The 17019-nt window shown below is 43.0% G+C and overlaps 1 protein-coding gene across 7 annotated transcripts in view; it reads left to right on the top strand.

The window, feature by feature from the left end:
- Positions 1-17019, top strand: part of nckap5 (NCK associated protein 5) — a 486547-nt gene that overhangs the window by 138827 nt on the left and 330701 nt on the right. Inside the window, exon 1 of one of the 7 annotated variants that reach the window (XM_033024640.1) lies at positions 10647-10808. The exons of the other annotated variants lie outside the window; for them this stretch is intronic. Coding sequence (XP_032880531.1) covers positions 10717-10808 — 92 coding nt within the window. The 5' untranslated portion in view covers positions 10647-10716. Of the gene's footprint in view, positions 1-10646; positions 10809-17019 lie in introns of those variants that run through there. 7 annotated transcript variants of the gene reach the window in all.

The following is a 17019-nucleotide window of genomic DNA, read 5'->3' as shown; positions in this document are numbered from 1 at the left end:
ATCTCAGCTCCTTCTGCCGGCCCGCTCACCTCTGGCAGTGCTCTCCGTCTGAACAGTGAGGGGACCAGCTCAACAGCAAAGATCATAGAGCGGAGTGGGTCAGTGGGTGATGGATTACACAGGAGCTTACTCCTGTGTCAGCGCGAAAAAGGGATGAATTGAGGTCACTCGCCCTGACATATGGAGTAAGCTCCACCGCCCACTGACCCGCTCTTGAGCTGGATGATCCCCGGCCGATCCCCTCCTTCTCAACCCTCCTGCCCTCCCCGCAACTTTACCCCTGGACAGACTACCCACACGCTCTGAAAGGAACTCCCCCCCCCCCCCCCCCCCAGCAGCGCTGTCCTTTTACAGCCGCTTCCCATCAGCTGCTAGCAATGAGGGATAGACTTGGCTATATCTCAGTACAGCAACATCGATCTTGATGTTGCTGTACTGAGGGATAACAAAGTCTATCTTTCTTGGCTAATAACCTAACCTTCGGCCTCCAAGATGCGGGTATATTTTCTAGCAATGTTACAAAATTTTGAGATTTAAAAAATCAAGTCTACAATTTATCCCATCAGATAAAGCATAAAAATAAGTTTAATTTAACACCTAATTCACTTTCATATCACATACATTCAATGTGATCATGGCTGATCATCCCCAATCAGTACCCCGTTCCTGCCTTCTCCCCATATCCCCTGACTCTGCTATTTTTAAGAGCCCTATCTAGCTCTCTCTTGAAAGCTTCCAGAGAACCTGCCTCCACCGCCCTCTGAGGCAGAGCATTCTATAGACTCACCACTCTCTGAGAAAAAGTGTTTCCTCGTCTCCGTCCTAAATGGCTTACTCCTTATTCTTAAACTGTGGCCCCTGGTTCTGGACTCACCCAACATCGGGAACATGTTTCCTGCCTCTAGCGTGTCCAAGCCCTTAACAATCTTATATGTTTCAATGAGATCCCCTCTCATCGTTCTAAACTCCAGAGTGTACAAGCCCAGCTGCTCCATTCTCTCAGCATATGAGTCCCGCCATCCCGGAATTAACCTTGTAAACCTACGCTGCACTCCCTCAATAGCAAGAATGTCCTTCCTCAAATTAGGGGACCAAAACTGCACACAATACTCCAGGTGCGGTCTCACTAGAACTCTGTACAACTGCAGAAGGACCTCTTTGCTCCTATATTCGATTCCTCTTGTTATAAAGGCCAACATGCCATTTCTTAGCGCTAATGGCAGGTACATGGGAAACGTGTTGAAAAATGTCCACGAGTAAATATACTCAGGATGTAAAAATTTGATACTTTTATCACGTAGTCATACCGTAGTAGTTCATGAGTTTGCCGTAGTAAGACCTGGTGTCCTGTATCACTATTGTATGTTCATGATGGAAATAAGAATACTCTGTATATTCATTACCCTCTCTAAAGAAGGGGGGAGAGGGGGGGGGAGGGAGGTAGTGAGAGGTAGGGAGATCTAAAGGGTAACTGGTTTTGGTCTCCAATCATCTCACAAAGGGCAGCCAACAGTGGTGAGGCAGAAGGGAGAACTCTCTCTCTCTCCCCCCTCTCTCTCCCTTCTCTCTCCCCCCTTCCTCTCTCTCTCTCACCTCTCCAATTCCCCTTCTCTCTCTCCCTTTCTCTCCCCCTTCCTCTCTCTTCTCTCTCAAATTCTCTCTCTCTCTCTCTCCCTCTCCCTCTCCCTCTCCCTCCCCCCACTCCTCTACCCCCAGCCACGTTTATATCTACAGTTCACTCCACGAGTGTGTGTGTTTCTCATTCTGACTCTGCTCCGTGAGCTGCTCGTATTGACAGTAATCGTGTCCAACTCTTAACTGAAAACGTGTGGTTTGCATCTGAAAATCCCCTAACACACTCAAACCTCCAACCTGCTCTGCTGTTGTACCGGCACCGAACGAGTTAACACAACGCCCAGATCTGTTTATCCACAGATTGTCTCCCTCCCGCAATTATCCGGCCAGTTGTCTTTCATTTCTGCTTCAGGTCTTTTAACTCTATTCCCCCCCCCGACTCGACCAAGAGCAGGCCGGTACGCCGCTGATTTCATACAAATCTGACCCTTTCTTGCCCCCCCTCCCCTCTCTCACGCACACACCGCCCGCCTGCCCGCTCCCGGCGTTTAATGTTGAATACTCACGGCTGAGTTTGCTGCACTGCTGGGGCTTGCTGCCCTGCGGACTAACACCCCTCCCCCCCCCGTCTCGGCCGCTCCTGCGGCAGCGAGACACACAATTTAACGCATTTACTGAGGAATGGGTATCGATATGCATTGATGACCCATTGTTGTTAACTACTGGCTGTTAACTGCTACAGTAGCAGTTAACACATCGTTTATTATTCACAGCGGTTGTTATCCATGTTCGTTTTGTAAAAAAATCCATTTGGCAAATGTTTTTTAAAAAATCTTTATTCAACAAAGCGAATTTGTGTTTCCATATGAAATCAGAAAATTTACGCGGGGCCCCCCTTGGGCGCGTGGCCCAATTTGGAAAAATCGGTCCAATCGGCCTAGGACCGGCCCTGGTGCTTGATATTAACCCTGGGTCCCTAAATTGGCAGTAGGTAAAGCCTACTGATGTCACATAATTCAGCCATTTAACAATAAGTGTAGAGAAAAACCATTACTAAGTGTGAAGTAGAAATCTATCTATTTGTTTACACTGCCAATCAAAGTGAGCTTCTCCAGTTTATAATTATAGTAAACATCCAATAATCCACCATCTGACTATTTGGAAATGCTAATAGTTCAGCACCTGGCTTATCAGGTGATATTTACACTTCAACGGTTCCCAATTCCTGTGCTCCTCCTCCATTCACATGTCTAAGATTTCCTCCCTCCTTCCTAATCACGGGCTCCTCAGTTTCTCTGCTCACTGATCACTGACTGGGATTTCACTCCCCGTGCTTCCTTTCACACACTGGGACCCCAGTCCCTGCACTCATTTCCAATTCACCAGGTGCACGGCTCCAGTGGCCCCAACCACCAACCAGGCCCCCAGTTCCCACACTTACCATCTATTCACTGGAGCTCCGGTTTCCATATTCCTCTGGTTCTGCCGATTGCCCTTCCTTCCTTTCTTCCCTCCTCCACTTTCTTCTCCTAACACTCCACCTCCCGCCTTACTTTGCACCCTCCACTCCCTTCCTCTCAACTCTGACTGACCTTGCACCAGTTTCTCTCCCACCCCACCACTAAAAGTCCACCAACCAACTTCACAGGGGTGGAAGATTGCAACCTTCACGTAGTCCGCCCTGTTTCGACAAATGTAATCAACCCGGCATGCACAATCAAATAAGATCAAATAGAACAAGTTGTCCTACAACTTTAGGCTGTGCACGCCATACACAAGAAGAAGAAGAAGAACCAGCTTCACGGATTGAGGAAGTCACTGAATAGGTGGGAGAGGGTGGGACCCTCATCACAGGCTCGACCTCGGCTCGGGAGGTTGAACGCCGCTCACGGTGTTTGGCTGTCGATTGAGTGCAGCTGCAGGGAGGGACCGCGCCGGTCCGGAGGTTGGGAGAGAGAGAGAGGAGACACTGAGTAGTAATAGTAGGGAGATATTGTATTGGGGTATCGGCCGACGGCCTGTATAGGTCCGGTAAACGGTGCTCTGGCACTATTCCCTGCTGTTACAAAATGACAGGAGAGAGTAGGTCTAGTGGTATGGAGGCCAGTGGAGGAGAGGATAATGAAGGAAATGTTGAGAAGGAGTGGGAAACCGTGGGAACACGGGGTAGTCCCAGGAAGAGCAGCCGTAAAAGAAGGAAAAACAATATTGGTGGATCGGAGAGTGAAGACAAGGAACCAGAAAAGGAACCAGAAAAGGAAATGTCGTTAAATGTAGTGGTGAGGTTTGAAGGAGAAGGAGGAGTAAAGAAGATAGAGCCAATGAAGCTGACAAAAATAATCAGAGCCCAGGTTGGGGAAGTAAAGTATGCAAGAGTGCTGGAAGATGGAAACATGCTAATAGGGTGCAACAGTGAGGCTCAAGTTGAAAAGGCAATGAAAATGAACAAGATTGACAAAATCAAAATAATCAAAGTAGTGAGAGTGGGAGAACGGAGGAGGGCAGGGTGTAAAGGGGTTATCTATGGAATCCCTCTCAAAGTCAATATGAGTGAACTGGTTCAGGAACTCAGAAAGAAATGTGAATTAATTATGAATGCCAAAAGAATGACCAATGGAGCAAAGAAAGAGGAAACTGAGTCAGTCCTGCTTGAATTCAAGACAGAATCCCTTCCAAAAGTGGTCCATTTTGGATTCATGCCATATAGTGTAAGAGAGTACATACCCAAACCAATGAGGTGCTTCAAATGTCAGAAATTTGGGCATATAGCTAAAATGTGCAAGGGGGCGAGGAAATGCGCAAGGTGTAGTGGGGACCATGAATATGGTCAGTGTGGAGAGGGGGTCAGACCAAAGTGCTGTAATTGTGGAGGAGAGCATAGTGTGGCTTACTGAGGCTGTGAGGTGATGAAACGTGAAGCTGAAGTACAAAACATAAGAGTGAAGGAAAAGGTCTCCTATGCAGAGGCAGCAAAAAAGGCTGACCCTACAAAACAGATGAATGAAAGAAGGATCAGGAGGGAGCAAGATATGGGCATAATGGAAACAATAAAAGAAAAAGAAAAGAGTATATGGAAAGAAAAGAAAAACCTGGTTATATTTATAGCAGGAGTAATAAATGCGACAGCAGAAGTAAAATCCAAAACAGAAAGGATCCAAATCATTGTCTTGGGGAACTTTGCCCCAACTGACTATTGGGCAAAATTCGGGGATTTGGCCCACAGCCTTTTCCCCTCCCTTCTGGGTTTGCCTTGCAGCCCCCTGAATCCTTCAGGTCGTTAACCACAAAGTCTTATTTTCTTAATACCGTGTTCATCGTACCGTGTTCATCATTCTCAATAGCCCAGGAAGTACTTAATAGTTACTTTCCTACCTGGGTTCCATGCACTGGAATTTCTCTATTGATTTTTCGCGATTTCCGACTACTCCCACTTCTTTGTCGAGTCTCTGTGTGGTCTGGATACTAATGCTTAAACAGCTGACAGCAAGCAAGGAGTCTGAGACCGCTGAACTCAGCAGGTTTCACCTTCCCTTCTTCCGTCTACTCCCGTCAGCTGTCTAGAGTATTGGATCTCGGAAACGAGCCCCCAAGTTGTGAGATTCAAAAATCACAAATTCTCTTGAGACAAATTCAGACAAAGAAGTGTTTTTATTAATTTCATATTCTGCAGAATAGGTGCCTCTCCACTCATGTCCCCTAGAGGCACACCGATGATCGGGATGTCTTCTATCTTTATACATTTCTTTTCATTATTATCACATTCTCATCTCTCCCCATCTTGCTTTACTTCTATCTCAAACTTCAGACATGCATCTTTCCCTGTTTTATCTGCACATATCCAATACCTACCACTTTCCTGTATTTGGACACTCTCTATGCTCACATATACTCGTCCTGGTAATTTCTCGTTCTGTTTTTGATATACTCTCCACCTATCAGTTTGATAGGTGGTCCGATGCCACCCATATTTTGATGAATTAAACACCGCGTGCCAATCTTTACAGGGATGGGTTCATACATACATTCTATAGCCGCACCACCATTTTCCTTTACATACATTAAATGGGATGGTGGTGGACCTTCTATTCTGTGGTATTGTGATTTTTATTCATGTTACATTACTTACAAGTTGGGTAACCACCCAACACACGACCCACCAACACTAAATCTTCATTTTTCCTGCGGGTTCTTTGTAAATATTAAAGTCAATTAAAGTAATATTTATTTTGCATAGCACAGGATGATGATCACTTCCTATGGTACCCTTTTCATATACTTCCCAGTTACATTTAGCAGCAATCCTATTAGAAACAAGTGTAAGGTCCAACACAGACTCCTTCCCTGTCCTAACATCTACCCTGGTCTTCTTTCCATCATTTAGACATACTAGATTACCATCATTTAATAATTCCTCAATTACCTGTCCATTATTATCTGACTTTCCACTGCCCCATAATGTATTATGTGCGTTAAAGTCCCCACACCAAATAACATTAGATTTGCTCTGGCCTTCTACTTCCTGTAACTTATTGACCTCTAATCGCTTACATGGATTATAGTAATTTATTACCACTATTTTCCTCCTCTCAGACCACACTTCTATTACCACATATTCCTGTTCCTGCCCAATTCCTAATACCTTGTATGGTATCCCTTTTTTTTAATGAAAGTGGCACAACCCCCTCCTCCCCCATTTCCCCTATCACATCTCACTGCAACATAATCATATAGAACAAAATCTAAACTTGGTTTCAACCAGGTTTCCTGGATACATACGACATCTGGTTTTTCCTTCCTACTGTCTATGAATTGCTTAAAGTCTTGCCCATTGGCTAACAAGCTTCTTGCATTCCATTGTAGGATTAACATTAATATTATTAACCCACACATGTTGACTCTTGGCTCGCCTGGATACTGAGACCATCATGTATTTCCTCCCACTTCAATCCTGCCATGCCCAAGTGGTGGACTGCAGCCTTTACAATGATTGGAAAGGCTAATTGGGAGAAATTTAAGGAGGAAAGTGATAGATATATAAAACCGATACAAGAAGAGACAGATATAGAAAACTTTGAGAATAAATTGTCAGAAGGTATCAAAAGAGCAGCATTAGTTTCCATACCTAAAAGTAAAGGAAGATCAAAAAGGAAAGCTGTGCCATGGTGGGACAATAAATGTAAAGAGGCGGTGGTGAATAGAAACAGAGCATTCAGATTATTAAAAAGAACTCATAACTACCAACACATGATTAATTACAAACAGGCTCAGGCAATTGTAAGGAGGACTATAAGACAAACAAAAAGAGCATATTGGAGGAAGTATTGAGATTCAATTGGAAACACAACACAGGTAGGGGAGATATGGGGGATGATTAAAAAATTGGAAGGTGATAAAAGGGCGTGGAGTTATCCTATCCTAACAAATGGAGATCAAACTGTAGTCTCAAATAAAGACAAAGCAGAACTAATGGTTAACACTTTTAGTAGGGTTCACAGCTCCCACAACTTATCAGATGAAGGAAGAAGAGGTAGGGAAAGAACAAGAGAGGAAAATGTTGAGGCCTTACAAAGGAAAGTTATCACAGAGGACAAGTACAATATTCCATTTAATTTGGGGGAGCTAAAGAGAGCTCTGGCCAAGTGTAAGAACTCAGCCCCAGGGAAGGATGATATTTGCTACATAATGATAAAGCATCTAAGTGAGGAGGGACTCCAAAAGATACTTGCACTATATAACAAGGTGTGGGAAGAAGGGCGAATACCGGAGAGGTGGAAGGAAGCAATCATTGTGCCTATTAGAAAACCAGGGAAAGATGCAAGTAATCCAGTAAATTATAGACCTATAGCTTTAACAGCACACATGTGTAAACTGATGGAAAGAATGGTAAATGTATAGAGAAGCCAAAGACAATGGTTTTCACAAGGAAGGAAATTAAAGAGGATGTCCAGTTAAAACTATACGGCAACAATTTGGAAAGAGTAAAAGATTTCCGATTCCTGGGAGTCCATTTTGACTCCAGATTAACATGGAGGGTCCACATTACAAAAATAATTGGAAAATGCAAAAAAGCCATCAATGTAATGAGATGCTTAGCAGGTTTAGAGTGGGGAGCAGATATATTATCTCTTAAACATATCTATGTATCACTGATCAGATCCAGACTATAGAGTATGGCAGTATAGCTTATGGATCAGCATCTAAGTCAGTGTTGTCCGAGTTGGACAAAGTCCAAGCGGAAGCTCTAAGAGTCTGTATAGGAGGTGTGCGGATGTCACCTGTATGTGCACTACAGGTGGAAACTGGGGAGATGCCGTTGAGACTGCGCCGCAGACAACTAATGGCTAATTACTGGCTAAGCCTTAAGGGTCATGGAGAGAACCACCCAACAAAACAGGTAGTACAGGAGTGCTGGGAGAGAGGGGTGGCTCAGTCTGGAAGCTTCGGCTGGGTTGGAGGAGGTGTGGCAAGGGACATGGAAGTAGAGGACAAAGAGTTCTGCCCTGCAGTATTGTGGCCATCTGTCCCAATATGGTTACTGAACATCCCAAAAGTTGATCTGGAGATATGGGAGGCAAAAAGGAGGGAAAAAAATTCAGACCTAAAAACAGAATACCATAACCATATATATAATAGATACAGGGAACACCTCTTAATCTTCACAGATGGATCAAAGGACCCAGTAGCTGAAACAACAGGGGCAGCTGTGGTAGTGCAAGGGATGAATGTTGAGATTTGCAAAAGAACAAATAACTATTTGGCAGTGTATACAGTGGAACTGTACGCTATTTTGATGGCAGTTCGGTGGATAGAACAGGTGCAACCATGCAAAGTATTAATATGTAGCGACTCATTGTCTGCAATCCAGAGTATTGGGTCTGGTGCATCCCATAGGCGGCCTGACCTAGTGTATGAAATTCTACTACTATTAAGCCAAGTAACAAGGAAGGGCAGTGACGTGACTTTGTTGTGGGTCCCAGCACACATTGGTGTGCTAGGAAATGGAAAAGTGGATAAATTAGCAAAAGAGGCCGTTAAAAAAGAGAACATAGAGGTAAACTTACAATTATCCAAATCTGAAGGAAAACACATTGTGTGGAAGAAAATAAATCAGGAATGGCAACAATACTGGGAACAGGAGACAAAGGGGAGACACCTCTATTCGCTACAAAACAGAGTGGGCATTACAGCAAGAAGAGGGGGGAACAGGAGAGAACAGGTAGTATTAGCAAGATTGAGGATAGGACACACTCACCTGAACAGCACATTAAAAATGTTGGGAAAACACCCTACTGGGCTGTGTGAGGAATGCCATCAGCCGGAAACAGTTCAGCATGCTCTAGTTGCATGTAGAAGATATGAAACAGAAAGAAGAGTTTTGATCAGTGAAATGAAGAAAATTGGAATGACAGATATATCAGAAAAGAACATTCTAGAGTATGGAGGGGAAGAAAAAGGAGTAAAGGTGTTGTTTAATTTCTTGAGGGCCTCTGGCCTTATAAAAAGGATATAATGTAAAGACATGAGGACTGTGGAGTGAAGCCAGAAGGTGGCAGCAATGCAACATTGTGGATGCCGGCTGCCGTAAAACTCCAAAGAAGAAGAAGAAGAAGCTTCACAGATTGGCAACTATCTATCTCTCTCTTGGGCTCACACCTGATCATACATCTAGTTTTGTCCAACTATCTGCCCAACAGGAAACCGCCTCATCTGACGTCATCTGTTGCTGGCTGTAATTTGTTCTGCTTCTTTTCACTTCAGTTTTTTCTCCCCTGCTCCCCCTACTATAATTAGTCTGAAGAAGGATCCCGACCCAAAACATCACCTATCCATTGTCTCCAGAGATGCTGCCTGACCCACTGAGTTACTCCAGCATTTTGTATCTCTCTTCCTTTAGACTTAATGGTTTCACTAAAATGTTACTGTGGAACAACTTTTAAATATGTAAATTAGGAGTGTATTAAAGTATTAATAATATCATATGACGGTCAAGAAAATTTTACTAGCCCAATTTCACCAAATTGCCAGGCATGTTTTTTGAATTAATAGTTAGAAATTATGAAAACCGAGTTTTATTTTGATGGGTTAAGTTAAATAGATTGACAAGAAAAAAAAGCATTAGTTTTCCAGATTTTTCCAATTATGCGGTGATTTTCTAAATATGGTGAAATGAGGGCAACATTTTTCTGTGACTGACTTCTAATACTCCAGAAATCCAGCACGTTCTTAAAATACTTTATTTGCTTTTGTACAATAACTACATCTAGAATTGTACAGAGTTGTAAGCATCAACTGTTGTTTCAAATTGTAGCTGCTCATAAGGCATCTGAAGTCTGCAAGTACAAATGACTGGGGGAAAATAATTACATAAAATTAGACCTTATGGTCGGATGATGCTTTTAAGAACTTTAAAGATGTGATTTTTGCATGTGTTTCAAAAACAGTGTGATTAATCAGACTAGTTACTTTCCAGTACAACTGAGGTATTGTAGATTTGTATAAAGACGTTTCTGATTAAAAAATATTATTCTGTTTCTTGTTCCCTAAAATAATCCCTTCTGAGTTCATTGTTTCATTTTTTTTTGCTTTGTCATGTTTTGAATTCCATAGAGCAAATTTTTGTTTCCTGATTTGATTATATTTTAATTTTTTTTAATCACTTGTGGCATTATTAGCAAAGTGGCATTCATATGAGATTATTTACCAGAAAAGAAGGGAGGGTCCTCCTTCCTTGTCACATGATTAACTTTCCTGTTTTAGACAGCGCTCCGGGTTTGAGCGACTAGTTATTTGGCAGTGGATTAAAGAGAGAATCTGTCTCCATCATGATGTAGGTCAGATGCTCGCAAATGTGTGGCGAGAAAGAAAACTCCTTCCCACTAAAAGTGCAAAATACCACATGCTATAAAGCTGGAAGCAATCTGTCATACTGGAATGAAGGGGGAAGAAACTATTGGTTAGCTTATCCCATATGTTCTGCATAGAATTGAAATTTATGAGTAACGAAGGCTCCATGTAGACTAATTCGGAGTTGCACAGCATGAGACCAGGTCTAATGCTCTTTTTTTTTTAAAAAGCAGATCAGTTCTTGTGCAGCTTTTGTAAGAAGTCACTTGTACCAGTCAGTGAAGGAGGCTACTGACAATGTCTCAGAATCCATATAAGAAGGCAGTCTCATTGATATTCCTCACAGAAGAACCTGAGATTAGGCGGAAGCTGAGGGAGTCCATTTGCAGGTAGTAAGACATTTCTAACAGTGACATCAATGTTTGTGAGACAAAGATATATTTAACATGGGAAATTTTGCGTGAAGCTGATAGATTTAAACCCAGGATATGTTGTTTCTCGGACAGTTCTATGATTATTAAATGCTTTTTGTGTTTCTCTATTGAAATGCTGTCAGCATCCACGGAGTTTAGACTCAATACTTGGGGAACGTTTTCTTGTTACTAAATTAACAGTTCTTTGATTTATTTCTTCAGTAAAGTTGAAAAAGAAATTGCAATGATGAAAACGGGCTATATTTCTATAAAGTATTTATACTTGTGAAGGTATGTAAATACAGCAATTTACAGATATGAAGGGATCATTGAAAGCTGCTGCCAGGGAAAATGCAATGCATGTGCTTTCTTCAATTAATGGGACAAATTGAATGTTATTACTGGTTTAGCAACAGTTTGTCCGAAAAGAGATGTTTGTCCTCCATGCTTGTGACTTTTAATTTGAACTTCCTGCTTTTGTGGAGAGCCAGGCTTCCTATGTCAAACATGTTTAGGTTCAATTTTAACTTTTTTGATAAAAGTTATATTCCAAAGCCACAAAACATAATTTAACAAAGCACAAAGTACGTGTAAAAAAACATTTAAGAATCAAATTCTCCAACATTCAATCTGTTCTTTTTGCCACGCGTGTTTTTTGAAATTTATTTTACACTTTGACAACGTTTGGATAAGTACCTTGATACATACATTGGTCTGTAAATCAGTAACTGATAATGCCCACATATGTGCATGATTCGGAAGGAACAACTAGAGAGTAATTAGGACTGGAATTTTTAAAATCATATTTACAACTTAATGGTGCATTTAGTGGACTCAACTGCCATCAAAGCGGAGATCAGGCAAATTTGTACAGTTGTGTCACTGAATTTCTGGCTTGTTCTATAAAACACATGCCGAAACTTTAAGGTTTAAAAAAAATACCTGAATTACTGCATTCTTCTAGTTGTACAAGTACTGCATTCAGACTTGTTCAAGGAATATTCCGAACAGCAGATGTGCCAGGGGATGATATAACAATGTAACAAAATTCATCAGACCTGTGCAGGGATGTTGCAAAGTTTTGGCGAGATACAATCGTTAGGAATTCCAACTGACCGTAGACTGGTGGGTGGTGTCTCACCAGTAAGGATGCCAGGCAGTGATGTTTTAACAGGCATAGTTCCCCAGATATTCTAAGAAATGGAATAGAAAATATTTTGCATTTTGGCTTTTGCATGTGATTTCTTGGCAATTATGGATGCTGAAGATTTAGGAGGGTTTGAGTTTGAGGGGCAGAGAAAATAGGGAGATGTGGGGGAGTAAGGAAGTACAGAACGCCACAGGAGATCAAACTGTCCAACTCTTCCCCCTTCTATCATGGGGTAGACTGACTCCCCTCAGCCCCCCTCCTCCCCAATCTTTGCACATCCCTAATCCTTTCCACGTCACTTTTTTCATGTTTCATGTATTTTGTGTCTCATGACTGTTAGCAGATCAATTTCCCTCCTAGGATAAACAAAGTTCTATCATATCGTATCGTAACTGGGGGAGGATGAGAGGATTCCACTGCGGCTGGAAGATGGGATCATTGAGATTGGTAGTGGAGATGATTGAAAGGTGCGTGTTGCTGTGCGTGAAAGGGAGAGGGGGAGAACCATGGCGAGAGTTGTTGGGCAAAGTGATATTGGAGAGATTTGAGGAGAGGATCAGAGTTGAGGCATGATAGATTGGAGTATTGTTAGTGGGAGGGTTAATGAGTGTCGGTATGAAAGTGGGTTGAAGTCATTGGGACTATCACTAGTAAAGCAAAATTAAATCACCTACCTGGAAGAAATGGGATTTCTTAATCTTCCCAGAAGTATTCAGGAAATGTTGGACCCTTCATATACTGTAACAATGAAGCAGGTCAAAGGTCTTCAGTTAAAGTTTACTCCATTATGCCAGGTCTGCGTCATTTACAGTCCCACATATTCAATGCTGTTGTGTACCATTGATATCAGATTAATATTGCCCACATGTGGTAATCATTGCATATTCCCAGCAGCCTATGTACAGGATATGAATTAGATGTATGAATGTGCCCCTTTAATCTACAGAAGTGTTTCCTTTCAAACAAATTTGCCTATGAAACTATGAATTGTATTTTAGAATTTCTTAGTCATTGTCTTTAGTAACAACTAGACTAAGTGGGACCCATTGGGTCCCAGTCACACGGGAGGCCTGGTCCCCCAAAGCAACCCATTCCCCAACGCAATATTCCACCACTCACCTGTTCCCCTAACGCAACCCGTTCCCCAACGCAATATTCCACCACACACCTATAGCTCCTAACTGCGCAGGTGTTGTGGGGGTGGGGGGGAGGTTGTGGGGTTGGGGGCGGTTGTGGGGGTGGGGGGGGGGTTGTGGGGGTGCGCGGGGATTGTGGGGGTGAGGGCGGTTGTGGTGGTGGGGGGGTTGTGGGGGGTTGTTGTGGGAGGTTGTTTTGGGGGGTTTGTAGGGGAGGGTTGGTGGGGGGGTTGTGGGGGCAGGAGTTGTGGGGGCAGGGGTGTGAGTGTGCAGTGGCGGATGGGTGTGTGTGTGTGTGGGAGGGGGGGTGTGTGTGGGCAGGCGGTGTGTGGGCAGAGGGGCTTATGGGGCGAGGGGTGGGTGGGCGAGAGGGATTTGTGGGGGAGAGGGGTGTACGGGCTGGGGGGGTGGAGGGGGGAGTGAGCTCGGAGAAAATATGGGGGAAGAGTCATGGAGGAGAGGGGGGCATCACGAGGGAGGAGCCAGCAAGTGGGACCATAGCTGTAGTGGCTGGAATTGGGGGTGCGATGGGGACTCACAGCAGGCGCTGGTTGCTGGCTGTTCTCCTCCGCCGGGATCAGAGTCTCCGCTTTCCGTTTGGCGACATCTCCGACTATGGGCTGGGCTGGGTCTCCGACTCTGGGCTGCGCTGGGATGGGTGTCCGACTCTGGGCTGCGCTGGGATGGGTGTCCGACTCTGGGCTGCGCTGGGATGGGTGTCCGACTGGGCTGGGCTGGGCTGGGCAGGAAAGGGCGGACTGTCTCGGGGAGTGACAGTGGAAGAGACTAATCCACGTGGCGTTGACTGGCAGGAGAAGAGATCAATTTGCGCACGCACGGTTTTTAAGATTTTTAGACCTCGCTGACTTTTACAACATTCAACTGATAGGAACTAAACTTGGTGCAATCGCAGCACGGGAGAACGGTGAGTAAACTGGCGAAAAATTGTAGAGCTATCGCAAACTGTTTTTGCGCAAAAAGAACGCCCGCGCAAACCGGAAGATAACAAGATCAGAGTTTTAGTTATGGATGTATGGATGGATGGATGAATGGATGGATGGAAGGAATGAAGGAAGGAATATGGTTAAACAACAAATTTGAATCAAACAACTGGCCTATTTAAATCTCTCTTTTAAAAGCTGTTATTTCCTTTTCTCTATGCATAGGATCAGAATAACAGTAACAAAATAAATCTTCCAAAACTCCGCTTATTGTGGTAATGTCTCATTTTGCCATCAGCTCTCATTGAACCATCCTCAGTTTTACTCACCTTACACATGTCGTTCATCGGGTTTAGCTAGTCATGGCTGCTGCAGACTCTGTGCTAATACCTGGTCATCAGTTCTTCCAGCTGGTCTTTACTCGTGATTTCCTTTAGCTGTTTTTATTTTAGGGTTTCCACTATTCCAATCAGGAACCACATGGCCAGTTTCATGAATAAGAACTTCAATAGAATCACTCAAGTCATCTGATATGTAGTGTAGATTGGCTATTGCATGCTAGCCAATTATAGTGTTTGTTAGTAGTAGCTAGTACGAGCTTTATAATATCAAGAGCTCGCCTACGCCAGCCAGTAAATGTAGCAGCTCGGAGCTGTAACATACTGGATGGATTTAAGAGAGAGTTATATAGAGCTCCTTGGGGCTAGTGGAGTCAAAGGATATGGGGAGAAGGCAGGTACGGGTTATTGATAGGGGACGATCAGCCATGATCACAATGAATGGCGGTGCTGGCTCGAAGGGCCAAATGGCCTCCTCCTGCACCTATTTTCTATGTTTCTATACTGCAGATCCTATGCTGTAAGTGATTTAATAAACATGAGTTGTATCTTAACGTGTGTTCGGGTCACATCATTACATGTAGGAAGGAACTGCAGATGCTGGTTTAAACCGAAGATAGACACAAAAAAGCTGGAGCAACAGCGGGACAGGCAGCATCTCTGGAGAGAAGGAATGGGTGACATTTCGGGTTGAGACCCATCTTCTGAAGCTTTTTGAGCCTATCTTCAAGTTATCTGATCTGACCTCCTTGACAGTCATCCTTAGCGACTCTGGCAAGCTTATCTTGGGAGCTACTGCAGGCCACATATGATCAAAGATTGGAAACCTGGCACCAAGAGAAATGTACCAAAGCAAATATAGAAATCATTTGTGTGCAGATGGTAGTTTTATCCCCTATTCTGTCAGAAGTCCTCAGTTGGAATTTCCAGTTTTATAATCTCCAATCTGGCCTTGTTCATTGACTTGTGGATAAAGTCAGAGGTTGCTCAGAGGTTGGTCAATTATGATTTTTGTTTTAACAATTAGTGATCCATTTTCACTCTGCCGCTGATGGATGTTTTGGTTGAGACACTAACGTCCTCTGCAGACCTTCCCATAATGAATCAACTGGGGCAAATAATTAAAGAAAAATCCAATCAGAAGAATCACATATTTATAATGATGCACAAAACAAATGTCGTGACCATTAGTTTGGTTTAGTTTAGAGATACAGCATAGAAATGGATCCTTCGGCCCACCAAGTTCACGCCTATCAACGAACACCCTTACATTAGTTCTAACCTACACACAAAAGACAATTTACAGAAGCCAATTAACCGACAATTATGTATGTCTTTGGAATGCGGGAGGAAACCGGAGCACCTGGAGAAAACCCACATAGTCACAGGGAGAATGTAGAGACAGCACCCATGTTCAGGATTGACCCCAGCTCTCTGACACTGTAACAATGTAGCAACTCTACTGCTGCACCACTGTGTCGCCCTTTAATGGATTCAATATCAGGTAGTCAATGGCCCTTATCTTGATTTTGCTGAGCACGATATTTACCTGTACTTGAAATTAAAAGCTTAAATAAAAATGTAAGGTTAAGCAAATTAAAGACCAAAGTCTACAATTTAAGAGGATAGAGAATGTTTATTCTGTGAGTTGTGTAGAAATGAAGGCTATTCCCCCAGATTTATATCTGTCTCCAGCCCTCTGCCACAATGCTCCTGCTCCTTCATAACCAACTAAGTTGAAGCAGGCCATGCAGTAATTCATTGGGGTGATGTTGATTGAAGCCGACAGTTCCTGGGACAAAGTGATTCAGGAGCAGCATTCACAAGAATGAATGAATTAAAATAAAGATATGAGCTACCAGCCAGTTCTTTTATGCTTTGCAAATGCATGTTTTATAACATGGTGAAACAGACCTATATTGGCAGACCATGCTATGAGAATATTTTCCTGTTTTAATAATACAGCAGATCAGCTACAAACTTAATCAATTGAAATTTTATCAATATTTCAGAATAGTTTTATTTTATTTGATAAAATTCCCGGTGCCGGGAATTTTCAGTTCCAGTTCATATATGATCAGGAATATGTTTTTGCAATTATTCGTCTGACAAAAAAAAACTTATTTGAATTTTTCAATTAAATTTAAACTCAATTGACGAATTCACAAAAAAAATGTGTCCATTTAACTTTTTCCTACTCTCAAGTGTTTTATATATTTTTTTTCAGACAGCATAGAAATGTTTGAAGTAAGTGAAGTAAATGGAGTGGTTGCTCCAATGCAAAACTGTTTGGGGTCAAGCTACACTTGCTGGCAGTGAGCTGTGTGCATTAAGGTTGGAGAAGGGGGGAGGGGAAAGATTTCTTGACCCTTTATGAGTAACCTGGTGATCCTTTTAAAACAGCTCACAGGGTCATTTAGCACCTGATCTAGATGAATATGATGTGCACCTCAGATGCTTCATCCATTTCTAATAGAAATTTGTAATCAAAATTTTGCACCAGGAGTTCAACTGGGCTGAGTCCACTGCTTCCTGCAACCCTTTTGCAATACTGTGTGTTGTTATTGCCATACCAGACCTTGATGCAACTAGTCATGCTGCTTTCTACAGCGCATCTGTAAA

The sequence above is a fragment of the Amblyraja radiata genome, chromosome 7 (assembly GCF_010909765.2).
Source record: "Amblyraja radiata isolate CabotCenter1 chromosome 7, sAmbRad1.1.pri, whole genome shotgun sequence".
Taxonomy (NCBI): Eukaryota; Metazoa; Chordata; class Chondrichthyes; order Rajiformes; family Rajidae; genus Amblyraja; species Amblyraja radiata.
The sequence above is the reverse complement of the archived record's forward strand: the minus strand, read 5'-3'. Positions and strand labels throughout refer to the sequence as shown.